The sequence below is a fragment of the Gorilla gorilla genome, chromosome 2 (genome assembly GCF_029281585.2).
Source record: "Gorilla gorilla gorilla isolate KB3781 chromosome 2, NHGRI_mGorGor1-v2.1_pri, whole genome shotgun sequence".
In the NCBI taxonomy this organism is placed as follows: Eukaryota; Metazoa; Chordata; class Mammalia; order Primates; family Hominidae; genus Gorilla; species Gorilla gorilla.
In genome coordinates, this window is record NC_086017.1 from 194,881,542 (window position 1) to 194,901,195 (window position 19,654).

General features: G+C 42.2%; 1 protein-coding gene across 14 annotated transcripts in view; it reads left to right on the forward strand.

Moving 5' to 3' along the window:
* YEATS2 (YEATS domain containing 2) overlaps window positions 1-19,654 on the forward strand; it is a 132,102-nt gene that overhangs the window by 73,218 nt on the left and 39,230 nt on the right. For all 14 annotated transcript variants that reach the window (XR_010133018.1, XM_031009021.3, XM_031009025.3 and 11 more), the window contains exons 16-21: window positions 472-730; window positions 1,797-1,958; window positions 4,077-4,276; window positions 5,697-5,855; window positions 13,702-13,878; window positions 18,363-18,546. Coding sequence is in view for 13 of the 14 variants with exons in the window: in XM_031009021.3 (XP_030864881.3) it covers window positions 472-730; window positions 1,797-1,958; window positions 4,077-4,276; window positions 5,697-5,855; window positions 13,702-13,878; window positions 18,363-18,546 (1,141 nt within the window). In the remaining variant the exon portion in view is untranslated. The remainder of the gene's footprint in view (window positions 1-471; window positions 731-1,796; window positions 1,959-4,076; window positions 4,277-5,696; window positions 5,856-13,701; window positions 13,879-18,362; window positions 18,547-19,654) is intronic.

The following is a 19,654-nucleotide window of genomic DNA, read 5'->3' on the forward strand; positions in this document are numbered from 1 at the left end:
CTTCCACCTCAGCCCCCAGAGTAGCTGGGACTACAGGTGTGTGCCACCATGCCCAGCTAATTTTTGTATTTTTAGTAGAGACTGGATTTCACCATGTTGGCCAGGCTGGTCTCGAACTCCTGACCACAAATGATCCTCCTGCCTTGGCCTCCCAAAGTGCTGGGATTACAGGCGTGAGCCACCACGCCCGGCCAAACTTTTTTCTTTATACTTCTGAATTTCCCAAATTTTCTATTAAAGTAAATTATAAAAAGTAGCTGAGGCAAGACAACAATTGTTAAGCTTCTATTATTGTAATACCCAAGTGTAAGAAATACGGTTGCCGTTCACACCTGTGTAGGTAGCTTTCCTAGATGACTGAATTAGGCTGCATGTATTATGTGCAGTCCTTTGTTTTGCTCTCTGCCAAAATGGTGACTGCTGTTCTAAGAGCTCTCGAAGCACCGTTGGACTCTGCTCTGTTTTGAACAGGTTGTCGGGGTACCGGTTGGGTCTGCTTTACCTTCGACAGTGAAGCAGGCTGTGGCGATCAGTGGTGGCCAGATCCTGGTAGCCAAGGCCAGCTCGTCTGTCTCCAAAGCAGTTGGGCCAAAGCAAGTTGTGACCCAAGGAGTTGCCAAAGCAATTGTGAGTGGAGGTGGAGGAACCATTGTTGCTCAGCCAGTGCAGACCTTAACCAAGGCCCAGGTTACTGCCGCTGGTCCTCAGAAGAGTGGATCCCAGGGTTCAGGTAAAATGGATCATCACTGGGAGCCCTTTCAGCAGAAGCTCTGTCCAAAATTTCCTTTGCTAGTGATTTTATTTGCTATTTGATCTTGTCTAGGAAAGCCTAGTTAGGTTGATGCTGTAAGAAGTGTATTGAAATGTTTGTTCTTTTTTATGGGACATTTCACATAAAGGTCTGTGAGTATTTAGCTTTAAATTTACACACACACACACACACACACATACACACACACACACACACGAACAAATCATTTCTCAGTACTGTGGGGGATTGGTTCCAGGACCCGCTGCTGCAGATAGCAAAATCCACAGATGCTAATCCACAGTCCCCTGTGTAAAATGCTGTACTGTTTACGTATGACCTATGTACATTCTCTGATGTACTTTATATCATCTCTAGGTTATCTTAATACCTAATAACAATGTAAATAACAATGTAATAACAATGTATATGCTATGTAAATAGTTGTTACACTGTGTTGTTTAAGGAATAATGACAAGAAAAAAGTCTGTACATGTTCAGTACAGAGGTACTCATCCTTTTGTCTCCCAAATATATGGATATTTTTTATCTGAGGTAGGTTACATCCATGGACGTGAAATCCACAGATACAGAGGGCCAATGGTACTTGCCAGTTAGGAGCACACATTTGCCCTAACTTTGACTTTAAACAAATGGGGGAAAATATGTAATCCTCCATAGATAGGGTGATTATTTCATTAATCGTCCAAACCACAGTACTTTGGAGAGTAAAAAGAGTCATTATTAATAATTATAGTGGGACAGGTGTAACCTAGAACTGTTCTAGGCAGAACCAGGACATATGATCATCCTATTATATACAGATATAAAGAGCCTCTGGCAGGCTCTTCTGGTCTATAAATTATTTTTTAATTAGCAAGATATTTAAGAATATCAGTCTTTAAAGCATTGTGCATCTGGGAAACAAACTTTGAATTTATTGCTTGTTAGTGTTCTAAAATAAGAATTTATTGCCTTGTATTTTAATTTTAGAGTGTTGCCCTTAGTTTCAATTTATCTTACAATTTTTTCTCCTTTACCATTTTAGTAATGGCAACGTTGCAGCTACCAGCCACTAATTTGGCCAACTTGGCAAATTTGCCTCCTGGCACTAAACTCTACCTAACTACGAACAGCAAGAACCCTTCAGGAAAAGGAAAACTGCTGCTGATCCCTCAAGGAGCCATCCTGCGAGCTACGAACAATGCTAGTTAGTGAAACCATTGGGTTGAATCATTTGGTTCTTGGTTCTCTGTGTGTGTTCATATTGTCCATCTGAGGGCAGTTCTTACCTGTTTCAGGAAGCATTTCTGTAACTCTGTTGGGTGGTGTAATGGTAGCATTTGCCCAGATGGATTTAACACGTGATAATTTAACTAGAAGTGGGTTTGCTCCTCAGCGTTTGCAGTCAGAGATGAATCACTCTGGAGAGAGATGGCTAGTGAGGCTGTTGGGAGAAAGCTGTCTACATGAACCATGAATGAAGTGGTGTCTGAAAATTATCTGGTGATACCTGAGGGAAGATCCATCTACTTACAGAAGCTGGAAGTCTGTTTTTGGGGATAGGTTGGCATAGGATTGGAATCGAGTGTGTCTGTTTGACTTCATTTAGATCAGGGGTCCCTAACCCCTGGGCCGCACAGCAGAAGTTGAGCGTGGACGAAGAAGCATTACTGCCTGAGCTCCGCCTCCCGTCAGATCAGCAGTGGCATTAGATTCTCACAGGAGCGCGAACCCTGTTGAGAACTGTGCATGCGAGGGATCTAGGTTGTGTGCTCCTTATGAGAATCTAATGCCTGATGATCTGAGGTGGAACAATTTCTTCCCCAAACCACCCCCCGCCTCCTATCCCAATTCATGGAAAAGTTGTCTTCCATGAAACTGGTCCCTGGTGCCACAAAGCTTGGGGACAGCTGGTTTGGATGTATTCCTGACTTCTGCTAGGTTTGGAGATGGAAAGAGAAATACAGACTCTACCTAGGAGTGTAAGTCTTAAAGCCCCATGGAAATGAGGCAGTTTATCTGCAGTTAAAGAAACTTTTGCTTTGACATATAGAGAAAAACCGTTTGGGCAGTGTTGAAAAGGATAGGATAAAAGGAAATTATTTCCCTCTGAATCAGAAGTAGAAGGGTACAGCATTCAGGGTCATTGGAAGTTAACCGCCCTTGCCAAAATGCAGTGTATCAGCTCATCGTCCTTGTGTTCATTGACCATGATGGGTCAGTTCCACTCTCACTTCGTATTTTTTCCTCATACCTAAGCAGTGGTATGTCCAAAAGTTAAATGTGTAAGAAAAGGACAATGTAAATATTTCAGAAGTCACCCAGGGAGCTACTTAGATTGTTGTGATATCCTTGGTGCAAAAATAAACCATTGGAAAGGAAGCTATTCCAATAATCACTGGAATGAAGGTGGAGAACGAAATTGGAAGTTAGTATTTGTTGAGTGAATATTCATAGTCCAGGTAGTTCAAATGCATTATCTCACCAAAAGAGAAGTAAAAAGACTTCAAGGCTTTGAAGTGGGATTTGAAAGGCAAAGAAGAATGGGGTCTTGGAGTCATTGTAAATGAAGGAAAGTCTTCATTTTTCCTGAGACAGGGAGACAACATCGAGCACTGTAAAGTTACACTAAATTCCACCAATTCCCTAACATTGAATCAGATGCCCAAAAGTTGGGAAGCACCTAGCTGAGCACATTTAAGTGTTGATTAAAATACTTGGCTAGAGGCTGGGTGCAGTGGCTCACACCTGCAATCCCAGTACTTTGGAGGGCCAAGGCGGGCGGATCATGAAGTCAGGAGATCGAGACCATCCTGTCCAACATGGTGAAACCCCCTCTCTCCTAAAAATACAAAATTAGCTGGGCATGGTGGCACACGCCTGTAGTCCCAGCTACTTGGGAGGCTGAGGCAGGAGAATCGCTTGAACCCGGGAGGCAGAGGTTGCAGTGAGCCAAGATCTTACCATTGCACTCCAGCCTGGCGACAGAGTGAGACTCCGTCTCAAAAAAATACTTGGCTAGAAAATGTCAGTAGCAAGCCTTCTCTTGATCTCCCGTGACCATGTCAAAGTATCTTCATTGTACTCAGAGCCGAAATACAGTCAGTTGTCATGCAGTTGAAAGGAAATAGATTTTGATCTAAAATCTAGGAAGTTCTCCTCACTCTTGTCACAGGGTAGGTAGATTACAGAAAAGATGGAGGAAAATGGGAAAGAAGAAGGAATGGCACTAAAAGGGAAACATCTCTCTGGGCTCATTTGTTTTTTATGTTAAAGCTTTGCTTGATACTTTTTATGATGTTGCTGTCATTCATTGTATTTTTAGATCTCCAGTCTGGCTCAGCTGCCAGTGGTGGGAGTGGTGCCGGAGGAGGAGGAGGAGGAGGAGGAGGCAGTGGCAGCGGTGGAGGTGGCAGCACAGGAGGAGGAGGAACAGCAGGAGGAGGAGCTCAAAGTACTGCTGGCCCTGGAGGGATATCTCAGCACCTGACTTACACATCTTACATCCTCAAGCAAACTCCCCAGGTCTGGTTCTCTGTAACTGATATTTTAAATCATTTAGGTATTGGATAACTATGCTTAATTATAATTGATTTACATTTACAGCTCTGGGATCAGGGTTCAATACTAGCACCTTAACCATGTTTTCGATATCTATATCTTGGCCGGGTGTGGTAGCTCATGCCTGTAATCCTAGCACTTTGGGAGGGCACGGTAGGTGGATCGCTTGAGCCCAGGAGTTCGAGACCAACCTGGGCAACATGGCAAAACCCCGTCTCTACTAAAAATACCAAAATTAGCTGGGCATGGTGGTGCACGTCTACAGTCCCAGCTACTCCGAAGGTTGAGGTGGGAGGATTGCTTGAACCTGGGAGGTTGAGGCTGCAGTGAGCTGAGGTCGCACCACTGCACTCCACTCTGGCTGGGTGACAGAGTGAGACCCTTTCTCAAAAAAAAAACTATGTTTTTATCTTTTTGTGCTTGCTTTGACAGAAGAGGAAGTAGAGATTGAGAAAGATTTTAGTAACTTATCCAGGATCTTCCTGCCAAGCCAATGGTAGAATTTGGGTTTAAGCCAGGCATGGTGGCTCACGCCTGTAATCCCAGCATTTTGGGAGGCCGAGGTGGGCAGATCACCTGAGGTCAGGAGTTCAAGACCAGCCTGGTCCATGGTGAAACCCTGTCTCTATTAAAAATACAAAAATCAGTCGGGTGTGGTGGTGCATGCCTGTAATCCCAGCTACTTGGAAGGCTGAGGCAGGAGAATCACTTGAACCCGGGAGGCAGAGGTTGCAGTGAGCCGAGATCACTCCATGGTACTCCAGCCTGGGGGAAAAGAGTGAGACTCTGTCTCAAAAAAAAAAAAAAAAAGGAAAAGAATTTGGGTTTAAACCCAGATCTTCCTGCCTTAAAGATTTCTACTATGCTAATTGCCTCCGAAATCCATGAGGTAATAAACAGTATTAATGTACAGTTGAAAAGTTGCTCATAGAAGGGAGTGATCAAAGAGATGGTATCAAGTTGTAATATTTAGAGTTAAGTTAGATTTGATTAGGAACAGGTTTCCTCCTCCTCTCCTCTTGTCACTGAAGTCTTGGCTCTTTTTGAAGGAAAGTAATAGAATTTTGGTTCCAGATGTTCTTATTGAGAAAGATGATATCAGTCTGAATGATTAAATCCAGCTTTGAGGACTAAATTGCAAAACATGAGTTTTCAACAGGCTGCTCTGTAACTACGGTGCAAAGTTTGAGAAGTGGGGATAACTAATGGAAGTAACACTTAGAGCACAACTATTCTTTTGAATTATTTTGCCTACATTGCAGAATTAAAGGGGAGAGCGTTGTAGCTTGTAACATGGGACGTTACATGTGATTTAAGGGATCAGAACAGCCCATCTGAATTTGACAAATTACCTATTAGTTCTTTATATTTTTTTCTAACTTAGGGCACATTTTTAGTTGGCCAGCCATCACCCCAGACTTCTGGAAAACAACTCACCACTGGGTCAGTGGTTCAAGGAACACTGGGAGTCAGCACATCTTCTGCACAAGGACAACAAACGCTAAAAGTCATCTCTGGACAGAAAACCACATTGTTTACACAGGTAAATAAGCCCATGCACACACCCAAATATGGGGTGATTATGGCATTTATTTACATATTTACATGTAGTTTCTCTCTTTTCACAAAGAAATTAAGGTTACATAAGAAAATGAACAATAAGGCCAGGAGTGGTCGCTCACGTCTGTAATCCCAGCACTTTGGGAAGCCAAGGTGGGTGGATTGCCTGAGGTCAGGAGTTGGAGACCAGCCTGGCCTACATGGCCAACATAGTGAAACCCCGTCTCTACTAAAAATACAAAAATTAGCCAGGTGCAGTGGTGCATGCCTATAGTCCCAGCTACTCGGGAGGCTAAAGCAGGAGAATCGCTTGGACCCGGGAGGCGGAGGTTGCAGTGAGCCAAGATCGTGCCATTGCACTCCATCCTGGGCGACAGAGCAAGATTCTGTCTCAAAAAAAAAAAAAGAAAAAATGAACAATAAAAAATATAGAAAAACAAAAATGAATCTTGAGGTTTGGGAAAATATAAGTAGAATGAGAAAATTAAGGCCCCAGGTGTTATTCTCATATGCAAACACTTAAGATATCTTGCACAGTTAAAAAAATCAAGGTATAAATGTGATAGCAAAGACAAAATGAGAAGCATGGTCAGTTTTAAAGTCACACTATTTGTGAGAAAGAAAAAAACGCATATTTCTTTAGAAGAAACAAAGCTTTCTTGACACTTTGTTGTAAAATTTCTCCAGAGGGGCTTCACGTAGAAGATCCAGAATGGGCCAGTTTCAGCTATAGTATCCAGACAGTGAGTGAGTAGCTGGGATTACAGGCATGCACCACCATGCCCAGCTAATTTTGTGTTTTTAGTAGAGACGGGGTTTCTCCATGTTGGTCAGGCTGGTCTCGAACTCCTTACCTCGTGGTCTGCCCGCCTCAGCCTCCGAAAGTTCTGGGATTACAGGCACAAGCCACCACGCCCAGCCCGTTTTCATTCTTGCTTTTGGTAATTATGTGTCCTCTTTTTATTGATCAGTCTAGCTAGAGGTTTATCAGTTGTATTGATCTTTTCAAATTACCAGCATTTGGTGCCCTCTTTTGTTCTCTTTTGTCGAATGTCCTTACCCATGTTAAACAGATACAAGGCCCTGCAGTTCACTGTAGGTAGTTCTTTTAAATCTTCCTCAGATTTCACACCTGCTTGTGTTGCAGCAGTGCACAGGTGAGACAGTTCCTGTTGCCCCTCCCTCCTTGCAGGGACTGGCTGTCTTTAATCTTCAGGTTACTTGGCTACTTTGAGATTTCAGCCCTCCAATATGTTTCAAAAAAATAAGATTTTGTAGTGTATTCAGCCTTTTCTTGTTAGGGTAGGAGCAACCTTGCTTTATAGCCCTCTGTTTCCTATGTGGAAGCAAAAGTCCCTGACCAACGGATTTTAACTTGACAGAGAAAACTTTATTTTTATTTATTTATTTATTTTTTATATATTTTTTTGAGACAGAGCCTTGCTCTGTCGCCAGGCTGGAGTGCAGTGGCACGATCTTAGCTCACTGCAGCCTCCGCCTCCTGGGTTCAAGCAATTCTCCTGCCTCAGCCTCCCGAGTAGCTGGGATTACAGGTGCCCGCCACCATGTCCAGCTAATTTTTGTATTTTTACAAGAGACGGGGTTTCACCATGTTGGTCAGGATGGTCTCGATCTCTTGACCTCGTGATCTGCCCACCTCGGCCTCCCAATGTACTGAGATTACAGGCGTGAGCCACCGCACCCGACCTTTACTTTTTTTTTTTTTTTAATTTTTTATCTTTCTGACTCAAGATCTAACAGAAAACTTTAAATTGCTGTGGTTTCAGATTGCATAATACAACTAAACTTGAAGAAACTTCCACTTGTTGAGCTTTAGTGTAGCATCAGAGAAGAGTAACAACAGTATTTGAAAGAGCTGTTAAAATACTCTTCCCTTTTCCAACTACATATGTGGATATATCTCACACCAACACAGCAAGCACCACAGGGAGGAGGAAGCAGGGGCGCAGGGCATGGAGGACACTGGAAACTGAATAGAACTGGCTGCTCTTGCCACAGTACCCAACACATCACCCTTCTGGTTGCCTCAAGCTTCTGCTGTCTCCAGATGTGGAGCTTATCTAGCGTTTTTCCACGCTTCTGTGGCAGATTCTCCTGGCGTGTCCCACGTAAGGCTTTTATCACTTGGCGAGGCTTTCTTCTGCGGCCTCTTGTCTGTTTTTCATAGTTGCTTGTCCACTATTGGGCTCCTCAACTAGTTTTTGAACACAACCAGTAGAATACATTTATTTATTTATGCCTTTTATGTTTTTTTTGGATTTGGTGCTGAGAGGAGTATTGCTGTCCACAATGAAGATAAAATGGCACAAGTGTTTATGCAGTGAACTCTGTGGCAGCAAAATACATAAAGTGCAAAGACTATTGGGAATATGAGGAGAATTTGATAAAACTGCAGTCACAGAGAAGAATTTTAACATGTCTCTCAGCATTTAGCTAATCAAGTGGATAAATCTTTTTTATTATAAAGGATTTGTATTGGAATAACAGTACTAACAGGCTTAATTCTGTATCATTGAGACACAGCATACACATTTTGCTTGTATATCTATGGAACATTAACAAATTGATTATATACTTGGCCACAAAGAGAATCTCTTAGCATATTTCAAAAGTAGCATCCAATGTGCTTCATTCTGTTACTCAATAAAAAAGTCAAATCAATAACAACCAAAAAACTTGACAATTAAAATACTCTTCTAAATTCTTGGGTTAAAAAAATCCAAATAAATTACGGATGATTTAGCTGTTAATACAAATGACAATTTTATTAGGGTTCTCCAGAGAAACAGAACAAATATAATATATATAGATATTAAGAGGAAATTTATTATGAGAATTGGCTCCTGTGATTATGGAGACCAAGGAGTCCCACGACATGCTGTTAGCAGGCTGGAGATCAGGAAAGCAAGTGGTGTGATTCAGTCTGACTACAAAGGCCTGCGAACTGGTGGGCATAGGAGTGAGGGGCACACTGGCATTAAGTCCTGGAGTCTGAAGGCCTGAGAACCAGGAGCTCTGATGTCTAAGGGTAGGAGAAGATTGATGTCTCAGCTTAAGAAGAGAGAGAGAATTCGCCCATTGTCCACCTTTTTGTTCTATTCAGGTCCTTGACAGATTGGATGATGTCTGCCCACGTTGGCGAGGGCGGATCTTCTTTACTCTGTCTGCTGATTCAAATGCTGGTCTCTTGCAGAAATATTTTACCAGGTATCTGGGCATCCCTCAGCCCACTCAAGTTGACATAAAATTAACCATCACAACAGTACTTGATATTAAAACCTATGGAAACAACCCAAACCAGGCTCAAGAAAATTCAAAGCTTTAAATGCTTTTTCCTTTTAGCCCCACATCCTTAAAGATATAATAAAATAATGCAGAGATCATAAGCGTAGATCTCCAGCCTGGCGACAGAACAAGACTCCGTCTCAGAAAAAAAGAAACTACCTGGGCCATGGTGGCACATGCCTGTGGTCCCAGCCATTCAGGAGGCTGAGGTGGGAGGATGGCTTGAGCCTTTGAAGTTGAGGCTACAGTGAGCCATGATGGTGCCACTGCTCTCCAGCCTGGGCGATAGAGCAACACCCTGTCTTAAAAAAAAAAAAAAATTTTTTTTCTATCACCATTTTTCTGTTTCTTTCACTATAGATTAGCTTTTGTCTTTCTTGAACTTCATGTCAGTGGAATTATATAGTATGTAGTCTTTTATGTCTGGCTTTTCTTATTCAATGTAATGTTTCCAAGATTTATCTGTATGTGTGTTAATCGTTTATTCTTTTTTTATTCTTGAGTTTTTTAATTTTTTAATTTTTTTGAGACAGAGTTTCACTCTTCTTGCCCAGGCTGGAGTGCAGTGGTGCGATCTCGGCTCACTGCAACCTCCGCTTCCCAGGTTCAAGCATTTCTCCTGCCTCAGCCTCCCGAGTAGCTGGGATTACAGGCATTCGCCACCAAGCCTGGCTAATTTTGTATTTTTAGTAGAGACGAGGTTTCTCTATGTCGGTCAGGCTGGTCTCGAACTCCTGACCTCAGGTGATCCACCTGCCTCAGCCTCCCAAAGTGCTAGGATTACGGACATGAGCCACCGCGCCTGGCCAATTCTTGAGTTTTTAAATTTTTTTATTTTTTGAGATGAAGTCTCGCTCGTGTCCCCCAGGCTGGAGTACAATGGCGTGATCTCGGCTCACTACAACCTCTGCCTCCTGGGTTCAAGTGATTCTCCTGCCTCAGCCTCCCGAGTAGCTAGGATTACAGGCGCCTGCCACCATGCCCAGCTAATTTTTGTATTTTTCGTAGAGATGGGGTTTCACCATGTGGGCCAGGCTGGTCTCGAACTCCTGACCTCAGGTGATCCGCCTGCCTCGGCTTCCCAAAGTGCTGGGATTTCAGGTGTGAGCCACCGCACCCAGCCAGAGTTATTCTATTTTTGTTCCATTATTCCACTTTCCTGTTGATGGACATTTGGATTATTTCCAGGTTTTTTTGTTTGTTTTTGCTGTCATGGATAAAACTGCCATAAATATTCTTACACAGATATTTTTCTGCAGAACAGCCTGATCATAGGGTACATATATGTTTATAAGAAACTGACAAATGGTTTAGTAAAATGGTTGTACTGTTTGACTATCCCAGAGTAATATGAGGAAGTCTGATTTGCTCTACATCCTCACCAACACGGAGGATTGTCATTCTTTTTAGTTTTAGCCATTGTGAGTGCAAAGTCATATCTCATTGTGGTCTTTATTTGCATAAAGCTCCAATGCAAATTATGCCATGGCTATTACTTGTGGAATCTAGTCATAACTTTTTCAGATAGTGCTAGCTGCGTGACCCTGGTAAATTAATCTCTTCATCTCTAAGACAGGACTAAAACCTACCCTATACAGTTAGTGAAAATAATGACGATGACATAAGATATGTACAAGTGCTTTCTGTTCTTCCTGGCACATAGTAAGATCTCAGAAACTGATAAATGGTGTCTGCTTGTGGAGTGCATTAATTTGGGACACTGAGCAGTCACTTAGACCAGATTTCAGCAAACTGCAGCCAAGGCTTCCTGTTTGCGTTGTTGCTGCTGTTTTTTATAATTTCAACTTTTATTTTAGATTCAGGGGGTACATGTGCAGGTTTGTTACGTGGGTATATTGCATGATGCTGAGGCTAGGGGCATGATTGATCTTGTCACCCAGGGAGTGAGCATCATACCCAAAAGTTAGTTTTTTAACCCTTCCCTCCCTGCCCCATGTCATAGTCCTCAGTGTCTATTGTGGCCATCTCTGTGTCCATTTACCCAGTGATTAGCTCCCACTTGTAAGTGAGAACATGTAGCCTTTGGTTTTCTGTCCTGCATTCATTCACTTAGGATAATGGCCTCCAGCTGCATCTGTGTTGCTTCAAAAGAAATGATTTCTTACCTTTTCATGGCTGTGTGGTATTTGATGGTGTATCCAGTCCACTGCTGAAGGGTACCTAGGTTGATTCCATGTCTTTGCTATTGTGAGTAGTGCAGTGATGGACATAGGGGTGCATGTGTCTTTTTAGTAGAATGATTTATTTTCTTTTGGATATGTACACATGGTTTGCTGAGTCAGATGGTAGTTCCGTTTTAAGTTTTTTGTTTTGTTTTTGAGACAGGATCTCACAGTCACCCAGGCTGGAGTGCAGCACCCTCGACCTCCTGGGCTCAAGCAGTTCTCCCATCCCAACCTCCCAAGTAGTTAGGACCTCAGTCCTGTGACACCATGGCCAGCTAACTTTTTATTTTTGTAGTGACAGGGTCAAGGTTGCCCAGGCTGGTCTTGAACTCCTGGGCTGAAGTGGCCTCCCAAAGTGCTGGGATCACAGGGATGAGCCACTGCACCCAACCTTTGTTTTCTGTTCTTTGAGAAATCTCCAAACTGCCTTCCACGGTGGCTGACCTAACTTACATTCCCACCCACAGTGTATAGGGCTTTCCTTTTCTCCACAGCCTATCTGGTGTGCGATGATATTGTGGTTTTGATTTGCATTTCTCTGGTGATTAGTGATACGGAGCATTTTTTCATGTTTGTTGGCTACTTGTATATCTTCTTTTGGAGAAATGTCTGTTCTTGTCTTTTGCCCACTTTTTAATGAGGTTTATTTATAATGGGGTTTATGTATTTGCTTGTTAAATTAGGTTCCTTATAGATTCTGGATATTAGACCTTTGTCGGATGTGTGGTTTATTAATCTTTTCTCCCATTCTGTAGGTTGTCTCTACTCTGTTGATAGTTTCTTTTGCTGTACAGAAGCTTTTTAGTTTAATTAAGTCCCACTTGGTTTTCCTTTTTGTTGAAATTGTTGTTGATGCTTCCTGTTTTTTGTAAGTAACATTTTATTGGAACACAGCCACACTCATTTCACGCTGTAATCATAGAGCCGAGGAGTTGCAACAGAGGTCCTATGGCCTGAAAGCCAAAATTGCATACTCTTGCCATTAAAAAAAAAAAAAAAAAAAAAAGCCGGGCGTGGTGGGTCATGCCTGTAATTCCAGCACTTTGGGAGGCTGAGACGGGCAGATCACCTGAGGTCAGGAGTTTGAGACCGGCCTGGCCAACATGGAGAAACCTTGTCTCTACTAAAAGTACAAAATTAGCCAGGCGTGGTGGCGCATGCCTGTAATCGCAGCTACTCGGGAGGCTGAGGCAGGAGAATCGCTTGAACCCAGGAGGCAGAGGTTGCAGTGAGCCAAGATCGCACCACTGCACTCCAGCCTGAGCAAAAGAGCAAAACTCTGTCTCAAAAAAAAAAGTTTGTTGAGCCTTTATTTAGACTACTGAGACTGTCATTTATAATTTGTATCCAGCCTGGGCAACATAATGGTGACCCTGTCTCTGAAAAACATTTTCTGGTTTTAAATTAACCAGGTGTTTGGCCGGGTGCGGTGGCTTCACGCCCGTAATCCCAGCATTTTGGGAGGCCGAGGTGAGCAGATCACGAGGTCACGAGAGATCGAGACCATCCTGGCCAACATGGTGAAACCCCATCTCTACTAAAAATACAAAAATTAGTTGGGCGTGGTGGCACGTGCCTGTAGTCCTAGCTACTCGGGAGGCTGAGGCAGGAGAATCGCTTGAACCCAGGAGGCGGAGGTTGCAGTAAGCCAAGATTGCGCCACTGCACTCCAGCGTGGGCGACAGAGCGAGACTCCGTCTCAAAAAAAAAAAAAAAAAAAATCAACCAGGTGTGGCACATGCCTGTAATCCCAGCTACTCGAAAGGCTGGGGCAGGAGGATCACTTGAGCCCAGGAGTTCGAGGCTGCAGTGAGCTATGATTGTGCCGTTACACTTCAGCCTAGGTGACAGAGCAAGACCCTGTCTCTAAAAAAAATAAAATAAAATAAAAAATATGTAATTTGTAAATGGTTCTCCAGTACTAAAATGCTAAGCCTATATCTAATTTAGAAGACCATTAACCTTACCCATTTAAATCTGGCCCTGTCTAGGGTTGATTTTCATGTTTAAAGATTATACGTACATTTAAGAGCATGTTGTAATCAAGTATTTTGAAAACAAGTGACCTGTTACCTTTAAAGATACTGCTGCCAAATAGTAACTTGCAAATGCATTTATTTACTTGTTCTATATTGGGGTAAAGGGATATTTATAGGTGAAAGGTCATAAAATTTGGAGCTTGTTAGAAAGGTGTGTAAACACCTCATGTAGGTTGGATTGGTAAGACTTTCTTGGATATTCTCCAAGTCATGGGGCGTATCTCAGCTGTCAGTAAGGAATGAGTTATGTCTATTATCCAAGGCAACATGATTATTTCTGCCCATTTTGTTTCTGCAGGCAGCCCACGGAGGACAGGCATCTCTAATGAAAATATCCGATAGCACCTTGAAGACTGTGCCAGCCACCTCACAGCTCTCGAAGCCTGGAACCACAATGCTCAGAGTAGCAGGAGGGGTTATCACAACTGCCACTTCCCCAGCTGTGGCCCTCTCAGCAAATGGTCCCGCACAACAGGTGAGAAATAGCATGTCAGTAGAGAATCCTAATGAGACATGAAAGTGGTGTAGATACAAGGAAGATGTCCAGCAGGCACACCAGTGGACCTTTTAAAAATACTCAACTATCGCTTTTTTTTTTTTAAAGAAATATTCACATACCATAAAAGTCCCCATTTTGTAGTATATAGTTCAGTAGTGCTTGTCATTCACATGGTTGTGCAACTGTGATTACCATCATCTAATCCCAGAACATTTTATCATCCCAGAAAGAAGCCCAGTACCCATCAGCAGTCACTCCCATTCCATCCTTCCATAGTTCTAGGCGACCGCTGACCTACTTTCTTTGGATTTGCCTATTTTAGACATTTCATATAAAGGGAGTCATATAACATGCCCTTTTGAGTCTGCTTCTGATGCTTAGCATTACTTTGGAGAGTTCATCCACATTGTGACTTGCATCAATACTCCTTTTCATGGCTGGATAATACTCAGTTTGATGGATATACCATATTTTGTTTATCCATTCATCAGTTGATGGGCACTTGGATTATTTTCTACTTTTTGACTGTTGTGAATAATGCTGCAGTGAATATTTGTGTACAGGTTTTTGTATAAACACGTTTTTATTTCTCTTGGCTGTATTTCTAGTGATGGAATTGCTGGATTATATGGTAACTTTTTTTTTGTTTTTTGAGATGGAGTCTTGCTGTGTCACCAGGCTGGAGTGCAGCGGTGAGATCTCGGCTCACTGGAACCTCCATCTCCCGGGTTCAAGCGATTCCCCTGCCTCAGCCTCCCAAGTAGCTGGGACTACAGGCATGCACAACCACGTCCGGCTAATTTTTTGTATTTTAGTAGAGATGGGGTTTCACCATGTTGGCCAAAATGGTCTCAATCTGCTGACCTCGTGATCCACCTGCCTCAGTCTCCCAAAGTGCTGGGATTACAGGCGTGAGCCACTGCGCCCGGCCTGTGATAACTCTTTTTAACATTGTGAGGAACTGCTAAACTGTTTTCCCAAGCGGCTACATCATTTTAGATTCCCACCAGCAATACACAAGGGTTCCAGTTTTTCCACAAACTCACCCAAACTTGTTCTTGTCCTTTTTTTTTTAATTATAGCTATTGTAGTGGGTGTAAACTAGTATCTCATTGTGGTTTTGATTTGCGATTCCCTGTTAATGATATTGAGCATCTTTTCATGTATTTATTGGCTATTTGTATATCTTTTATCCATTTACATCTTTTGCCCATTTTTTAGTTGGTTGTCTTTTAATCGTTGAAGCGTAGGAGTACTTTATATATTCTAGACATGTCTCTTACCAGATTTGCAAAAATTTTCTCGCACTCTGAGCTGTCTTTTCACTTTCTTGATAGTATTGAACCACAAAAGTTTTAAATTTTGGTTTTCATTCCTTTTTAAATTTTTTAAATTAGGCTGGGCGCAGTGGCTCATGCCTGTAATCCCAGCACTTTGGGAGGCCGAGGAGGGCGGATCACGAGGTCAGGAGATCAAACCATCCTGGCTAACAAGGTGAAACCCCCGTCTCTACTAAAAATACAAAAAAAAAAAAATTAGCCGGGTGTGGTGATGGGCGCCTGTAGTCCCAGCTACTCAGGAGGCTGAGGCAGGAGAATGGCATGAACCCAGGAGGCAGAGCTTGCAGTGAGCCGAGATTGCACCACTCCACTCCAGCCTGGACAGCAGAGCGAGATTCCATCTAAAAAAAAATAAATAAATAAATTATTATGGGTACATAATCAACGTGGATATTCACAGGGTACATGTGATGTTTTGATGCAGGCATACAATGTGTAATAATCGCATCAGGGTAATTGGGGTGTCTGTCACCCTATGCATTTATCTTTTTTTAAAACCAATTGTATTCTTTGTGACTGTAAAATATATAAGAAATTATTGTGAATTTTGGTCACCCTGTTGTGCTATCAAATACTAGATCTTACTCATCCCTTCTAACTATCTTTTTGTACCCATTAACCATCCCCACTCCCTCCCTCCCTGCTGCTGGCCTTCCCACCTTCTGGTAACCACCATTCATCTCTCTGTCTTCATGGGTTCAGTTGTTTTAATTGTTAGCTCCCACATGAGTGAGAACGTGTGAAATGTGTCTTTCTGTGCCTGGCTTATTTCACTTAACATAATGTCCTCCAGTTCTATCCATGTTGCAAATGACAGGATTTCATTCTTTCTTATAACGGAATAATATTGTATTGTGTATATGTACCACATTTTCTTTATCGTTCACCTGGTGATGGACACTTAGGTTGATTCCAAATCTTGGCTATTGTGAATAGTGCCGTAATAAACATGGAAGTGCAGACGTCTCCTCATATACTCATTTCCTTTGTTTTGGGTATATACCTAGCAGTGGGATGTGGATCATATGGTAGTTCTATTTTCAGTTTTTTGAGGACCCTCTGTACTGTTCTCTATCGTGATTGTACTAACTTACATTCCCACCAGCAGTGTACGAGGGTTCCCTCTTCACATCCTCGCCAGCCTTTTGGATGAGAGTCATTTTAACTGGGTGGGATGCTTTCTCATTGTAGTTTTGATTTGTGTTTCTCTGACAATTAATGATGTTGAGCATTTTTTTATATGCCCCTTGGGCCATTTATGTGTCTTCTTTTGAGAAATGTGTGTTGAGATCTTTTGCCCATTTTCAAATGAGATTGTTTGGCTTTTTTCTATAGAGTTGTTTGAGCTTCTTCTATATTCTGATTGTTAATCCCTTGTCAGATGTGTATGTAGTTTGCCAGTATTTCCTCCCATTCTGTGGGCTGTCTCTTTGTTGATTGTTTTCTTTGTTGTGCAGAAGCTTTTTAACTTGATGTGATCCCATTTATACATTTTTGTTTTGGTTGCCTGTGTTTTTGAGGTACTACTCAGGAAATCTTTGCCCAAACCGATGTCCTGGAGAGTTTCCCTAATGTTTTCTTGTAGTAGTTTCGTAGTTTGATGTCTTAGATTTAACTCTTTAATCCATTTTGATTGCATGGTGAGAGCTAGGGGTCTAGTTTCATTCTTCTGCATAAAGATATCCGGTTTTCCCAGCACAAGTCTTTAATGAAGTCCCAACTTACCTATTTTTCTTTCATTGCTTTTTCTTTTGATGTCACATCTGAGAAACCATTGCCTAATCCAAAGCCACAAAATTCAAGCCTTTGTTTTCTTCCAAGTTTTATACATTTAGCTCTTATATTTAGGTTTCAGATTCATTCGAGTTAATTTTTTTTTTTTTTTTTTTTTTTGAGACAGAGTCTCACACTGTCACCCAGGCTGGAGTGCAGTGGCGCGATCTCAGCTCACTGCAACCTCCACCTCCCGGATTCAAGTGATTCTCCTGCCTCAGCCTCCTGAGTAGCTGAGACTACCGGCACCCACCACCACGCCCAGCTAATTTTTTTTTTTTCGTATTTTTAGTAGAGATGGGGTTTCACCATGTTAGCCAGGAGGGTCTTGCTCTCCTGACCTTGTGCGTGATCCACCCGTTTTGGCCTCCCAGAGTGCTGGGATTACAGGCATGAGCCACTGCGCCTGGCCGCTCGAGTTAATTTTTGTACGTGGTGTGAGGTAGACGCGAAACTTTATTCTTTTTTATGTAAATATCCAGTTGGCCTAGAAACATTTGTTGAAAAACCATCTCTCAATCGTCTTGGAAGCCCACAGACTTGAATGATGTGGCTTGACTTCTCAAGCTTCATCTCCCGCAGCTGCTGCTTCCCCATGCCTCTTCACAGGTGATACCACTCTGCTTTGCAGCTTCTTGAACATACAATGTTCTTTCATGCCTCGCCAACTTTCTGCATACTCTCCTCTGCCAGGAAACACTGTCATCTCTCCCTTTCTCTGTCTTAAATCTGGAAGATTCCTCTAAAGTGCCCAATGATTTACCTGAAGCTTTTTCCTGTACCCTCCTGTTTCTATTCCTAGGCAGAAGCAGTGCCTTTCTTCTTGGTTGTGTTGGTGACATTTGCCTGTGCTTGCCGTAGCATCATCATACTTAGGTGACTGTTTCGTTGGTCGCTTTTCTCTCAGAGCCTTAGCACTTAACCATTATGCCGGCCATGTAGTAGATGTTTGTTCAATGAAGTGACAGACTTTAAATCATTGTCATGTGTTCTTAATAAAGCTCGTTTTTAGTCCATGTGTATATTCTGAGAATATGTCCTCCTAGTTTTTTGGTGATGAAGTTGCCTTTTATAAAGGGATATAATAGGTGGTGAATTTTAAAAATATGATGACCCATGATACTTCCTTGTTTTAAATTTTTTTAATTTTCTTGGTCCATGAAATGTAAAGGTATAGTAACACTGAACTAGAGAAGTAATCTTTTTTAAATGGTATGGCATTTACTAAGTAGTCACTAACACCTAATAGATGATATTTAGTGTGTGTGCTGTGTGGCTGTCACCGCCGTCAGTCATCACTCTGCTTTCTTCCTGAACTGTGTTGTTTCGGACCCCATGGGTGAGCAGTCTGAGGGAATGGCTCCCGTGTCTTCATCTACGGTCAGTTCTGTAACGAAAACTTCTGGGCAGCAGCAAGTGTGTGTGAGCCAGGCCACCGTGGGAACCTGCAAGGCTGCCACCCCCACCGTCGTCAGCGCCACGTCCCTTGTGCCCACACCAAACCCCATCTCTGGGAAAGCCACAGTATCCGGTGAGTTGCATTGTGATATTATTTCTCTCTCTTTTCTCTCATAGGGCTAGAATATTTTTGGAGGATCTTTTTTTGTTTGTTTGTTTGAGATAGCATCTCACTCTGTCGCCCAAGCTAGAGTGCAATATCACAATCTCGACTCACTGCAACCTCTGCCTTCCAGGCTCAAGCCATCCTCCCACCTCAGCCTCTTGAGTATCTGGGACCACAGGCACATGTCACCACACCCAGCTAATTTTTTGTGTTTTTGGTAGAGATGGGGTTTTACCATGTTGCCCAGGCTGGTCTTGAACTCCTGAGCTCAAGCAGTCCACCCACCTCAGCCTCCCAAAGTGCTGGGATTACAGGCGTGAGCCACTGTGCCCAGCTATTTTTTGGAGGGTCTTAAGCAATATTTTGTATGGTAAATTGTTAAAAGTAATTAACCCAGCAGCATTTTCTGAACAGCTGCTTTTTAGATGAATTATTTTTGTTTAAAATCTACATATCAGATTTTGTCTGAGATTTTAAATTATCATTTGAAAGTTACTATTTGAATTTTTGAACGATGTAATAAACCCTTAGCCATGCAGAACCATACTGGGTATTTTAGCTTTTTTTATAACTTAATTTTGTGGAGAGCCAAGAGTTTGCTTTCCTTAAAGTACTAATTTCTTTTCTCCTATAATCAGTGTCGAATAGAATTCACTATAAAATGTATACCTTTCTTTGCTTTCATAAAGTATATAAAATATATCTTAGCCTTGTTGACTCCAAGTCATAATTTTTAACATTAGTTATTATCTTGGCTAGTGTTAGAGTGATAGGCTGGAGATCCAGTAAGAGCTATGGTGTCTTTGTGCCTGCACTAGAGGGCCTCAGAAAAGTGTACCTTTTGTTTCTGAGTAACAGAGAGCACACGTCCTGAGACCACATTGCCTTAGTTGAAGTGATTTGCTTCAGTTTCTCAGCTGTAAATGAGATTGATAATAATACCTACTTCATAAGGTTGAGAGGTTTAAATGAGTTTGTAATATATCAGTGCTTAGAATACTGTCTGGTGTGTAGTGGCCATTTTGTAAACAGTTGCCACTGCCATTATCATGTGTGATCATTTTTGTTGTTAGTC